The 4,212-nt window shown below is 40.9% G+C and overlaps 1 protein-coding gene across 1 annotated transcript; it reads left to right on the forward strand.

The window, feature by feature from the left end:
* The first annotated feature begins 1,326 nt into the window (after positions 1-1,326).
* LOC146960851 (complement component C7-like) lies at positions 1,327-3,837 on the forward strand. The gene is made up of 5 exons (XM_085772000.1): positions 1,327-1,591; positions 1,674-1,862; positions 2,981-3,077; positions 3,192-3,379; positions 3,469-3,837. Exons 1-5 carry the CDS (start codon positions 1,342-1,344, stop codon positions 3,651-3,653), a joined length of 909 nt encoding a protein of 302 aa, XP_085628126.1. The 5' UTR covers positions 1,327-1,341; the 3' UTR covers positions 3,654-3,837.
* The last annotated feature ends 375 nt before the right edge of the window (positions 3,838-4,212 follow it).

Raw genomic sequence — 4,212 nt, forward strand, 5'->3', positions numbered from 1 at the left:
TTACAGTTTTTCTCGATTGCTAAGACACATTTCTCGAAAGCTTCTCTCCTTTTCTCTAAACTGTGAACACAAACCCCAATTTTCAAGCTACATTCACAAAACCTCAGATTCTTCTTGCAAAACCAAACTTTCACCTCAAAACAGTTCAATCTGCGCCCAAAACTGAACTCTGTTGTCAAATCGTGCCCCGAGTCAATCAAAATTAAAAACACTACTGAGCAGCCACTAAACACTACATAGAAAAATAGAAAACACAACGCTCAGGACATGAAACTGTAGAAATAAATGTTTATCGTTCACTGTAGCTAAATGCATGTTGCAAAACAAAAAACCTGTGCATTTACACACTTCTCTCCTTCCCTTTCTTTCACCCTCCTCCTTCCCTCTCCACATCCATTTCATCCCCTTTTCCTTCCTTTTTCTTTTTTCTTCCCAGTTCATCCCTCCCTCCCTCATCCTTTCTTCCTTCACCGTGTCCTCTCTCATCTTCTCCTCTTGCAAAACAAAAAACCTGTGCATTTACAGTAGCACTTGTACATAGTAGTAAAAAAAAAAAGAAGTACAAAAAACAGAAATCTTGTGCATTTACACGTAGCACTTGTACAGTACAAAGACAAACAGAAATCTTGTGCATTTAGCACTTGTATGCAGTAAGCCTATGTAAAAATAAAGTACAAAAATATAGAAATGAGAAGTGCACAACTCAGCCACAGCATCATTTCTCTGTACTGGGTCAGGCCACAGGACTTCATCCTGAACTAGCTACAGTATATGTGCCCTCACATCATTGGACACAAGTGTGATCAATTTTGAGTTGTTGTGTTCAACCGGTGAAACTTGTGCTTTACTTGTGTTTGACTTTTGCCACCTGTGCTCAGCATTAAGCAACACAGGTGCATCACAATGAAAATGTGTTGATAAGCTGTGTCTAAACAGGTAAAAAGTGCTGATGGTTTTGCCAAAAGAGTGACTGATTCAATCAGTGGGTTCAGGCAACTGAGAATTTGGTTCAGACAACAGGGTTTAGTGTTTTAGCAATTGAGAAAAACTGTAATTGCAACTTTTTTAGTTTCAAGTATGACCAAGCAGACAGTACACAGAGTGTTACTTACTTGCCAAGTAATTTGTTCAGTTGTTTAGTTAGAAGTTATTTGATAAGCCTAATCACTGAATCTCCAAAGCACATTTGAGACAAGCATGAAAAAACAGGCACAATGGTGGGAAATGATTTTATGTGCTGTAGAAACTTTATATTTACATTCAGAAAATAAAAGGGACATTTTGTACGATAGAGGCTATGAAATCAAATATTGAATGTGTCTAGTATTAATTTAGGTGAACATGCCTCAAAGACATGCTTGCTTTGGCAATCCATATTTTAGTATCTTAATTTTGAGTGTTTTTAAACAAAAATCAAACCAAGTTGTGGTCACCTTGTTACCATTTTTTCCCCCGCAGGAACCTAAGGACATTTACTTGGTGGGTAACAGGGTTGAGTACACCTGCACTGATGGTTACTATCTTGCTGGTGTGAAAACTATACAATGCACTGCTGCCCAAACCTGGTCATCCAGACCTGGACGGTGTGCAAGTGAGTGACCAGTGACCAAAGTTTTAACATTAACCCTATTGAATTGCATTGTAACTCTGTTAAACTCCACCTTCTATTCCAGGCTCAAAGTGCAGGTTAGCGTCCCTCTCTGATGATGTCTTAGCCTCACCTTTAAAGCAGGCCTATGACATAGGGGAGACAGTCACTTTGTCCTGTCCAGAGGGCAGACAGCTACAAGGAGAAGCAACAGTTATGTGTGACCCTAGTCTGAATTTTTCACCAAATCCAGCAGATATCACATGCAACAAAGGTAAATTTCACGCCGAGGTTCACAAGATGGTTTTCGTGCAGTATATTGTATACTTTAGTGTTGTGCATACACACTGTAGGGGAGAGCGGGGTAAGTAGTGCCAATTTTTACTTAAATTGCCTTTAAAGCAAGGGGCTTATAATAATGCCCCCAACTAATATATGTACATATAGTTTAGGATGTTGTGCATCCCTGGGAACAATCACTTTGAATCTTAAATCAACTGTTTCAGAAATATAGCTTCAGAAAAAAAAAAAAAAATCTGGCACAACTTGCCCCCGGTGCGGGGTAAGTTGTGCCATTAGAGAGAATACACTGGGGTAAATTGTGCCATTGATAATTGAAGTAAAACAGATCATTTTAATCTCACAAATGTTAATGCTATATAAAAGCAAGACGTTCAATACAAAATTAAAGCCGGAAGCAGTGATGATCGGGCCCTCGCTTGTCCCCATGTAGTCGTGGAGGCCTGAGCCACGCTGGGGGCTGTGGCGCAAAGAAACGTCATGTTTTGTTCATCCACCAGGCTACGAGCACAACCAGACTGGGCAGGTGTGTTCAGGGGCAGTCCCTCATCACACATGTTAAGTTTCAAGCAAATCCGTGCCCACTGCCATGTTTCTCCTATACACAGACAGCACTGCCACTGGCACAACTTAACCCAGGCCCTTTGGCACAAATTACCCCAAGCCCAGCATTTTGAAAAAAAAGGATTCCCCAGCTGTTTTGAGCTGGCATCATGCTAACTGTATAGACTCATGGTGTAGCTTAATAAAGCACTAAAACATGTGTGAACTGTTTTCAAAGTTATCTATAATTGTTCAAACACAGCAATCAAAAAACCTTGATCATAGAAATTTTACTTTGGAGGGCAAAAACTTGTTTTTTGAACATAAATGTGCTTTCCTCTCAAGCCATGTGTCTCCCTTCTTGATAGGATGAGTGAAATGGATGCCCCTTCAAAAATATGTGGTCACATGACCAACTTCTTCTATGGTTTTCTAGATAACAGGGGTGGAACTACTTGCCCCATGGCACAAATTACCCCACTCTCCCCTACATGATTTATTGTTGCATTGTATTGAAATATGGAAGAATGATTTCTATGTATTCCACAGTCAGCGTACAAGAAGAAGTTACTCCCACAGTCCAATGTAAACCTTGGGAGAAGTCTTCTAGAGGAGAGTGTGTTTGCAAAATGGCCTTTGAATGCGGGTATGTTTATTAACCCTCAGTTTTGTCATATGAACATTGAATTGAATTATCAGATTTGATTTTCATGCACTTGTTATCACATTCATATAAAGATGATGGTGTTTTTGTCACCAGTTCTTCTTTGGAGTTGTGCGCCACTGCTGTTTCGGGTACTCGAAGATCAGCCCTTCTGAGTGTGTGCAAAATGCATGCACTGCAGTGTATAGGGAAGCAATACACGATAGCAGAAGAAAGCAACTGCGACTGGCCACAGCGCAACACAGCAGGCTGCACCAAATGTCACATATGGGAGACCTGTGATGGTAGGGACGTCCACGTTTACTACAATCAATACCAATGTGTGGTGTTGTTGTGGTTATTCATTTCCTATATCTTCACACCATTCTTACAGATCAAACCAACGAGTGCCGCTGCAAGGACACTGCAGATTGCTCAACCCCAGGAATAAATGTGTGTGTCCGTATTGGGGAGGATGCAACCGCAGCCCCTCAGAATATGAGTGAGTGTGAAGCAGGGTTACGTCGATGTAAAGGAGAAAAAGTGTCAGTTGTGAGTATCCTGCCCTGCGCTTCCTGAGTATGCAGGAGGGCTGGGCCGATGATTGCTCAATTTAGTTTACATACAGTATAAACTGTCAGTTATATTTTTTGACAGAATTCATTTTGTTCACTACTTTACATCGTTAAGGTCACACAATTAAGCATGTATGAAACAAAATGTAACAAGTTTCAAAACAACCAAATAAATAGTAAAGAAATTCCTTTCCGTGCTTGTACTTTTTTTCCCCAACAAATTGAGAACTACATGTCTCTTGAGATAAGGTTTGAAATTAATATGTATGTTCTGGACTGAGATGGTCTGTTTCAAAAGATCTTCTTTCCTTACTAAATCAGACGGTTCTCAGCCTGCCAAGCAAACCCCTGCTGACAGTCTATTCCTGCCTCTGGCTCACTGCCCTCTCACAGTGTCAGTATGTGAGTGAGTGAGTGAGTGAGTGAGTGAGTGAGTGAGTGAGTGAGTGAGTGAGTGAGTGAGTGAGTGAGTGAGTGAGTGAGTGAGTGAGTGTGTGTCAACCTGCCTTCAAGAGTGTGTGAAGGCAACAGCTTCTTAATTTCTCCCCTGTCACACCAACATG

The sequence above is a fragment of the Trachurus japonicus genome, unplaced genomic scaffold (assembly GCF_045865225.1).
Source record: "Trachurus japonicus isolate A0001 unplaced genomic scaffold, Traja_1.0 AP029914.1".
NCBI classification, from domain to species: Eukaryota; Metazoa; Chordata; class Actinopteri; order Carangiformes; family Carangidae; genus Trachurus; species Trachurus japonicus.

Coding starts and splice junctions, on each gene's coding strand:
- LOC146960851 (XM_085772000.1), top strand. CDS start 1,342: ATGCCTCAAAGACATGCTTGCTTTGGCAATCCATATTTTAGTATCTTA. Junction 1,592..1,673: donor CAGACCTGGACGGTGTGCAA/GTGAGTGACCAG, acceptor CTTCTATTCCAG/GCTCAAAGTGCAGGTTAGCG. Junction 1,863..2,980: donor AGATATCACATGCAACAAAG/GTAAATTTCACG, acceptor TGTATTCCACAG/TCAGCGTACAAGAAGAAGTT.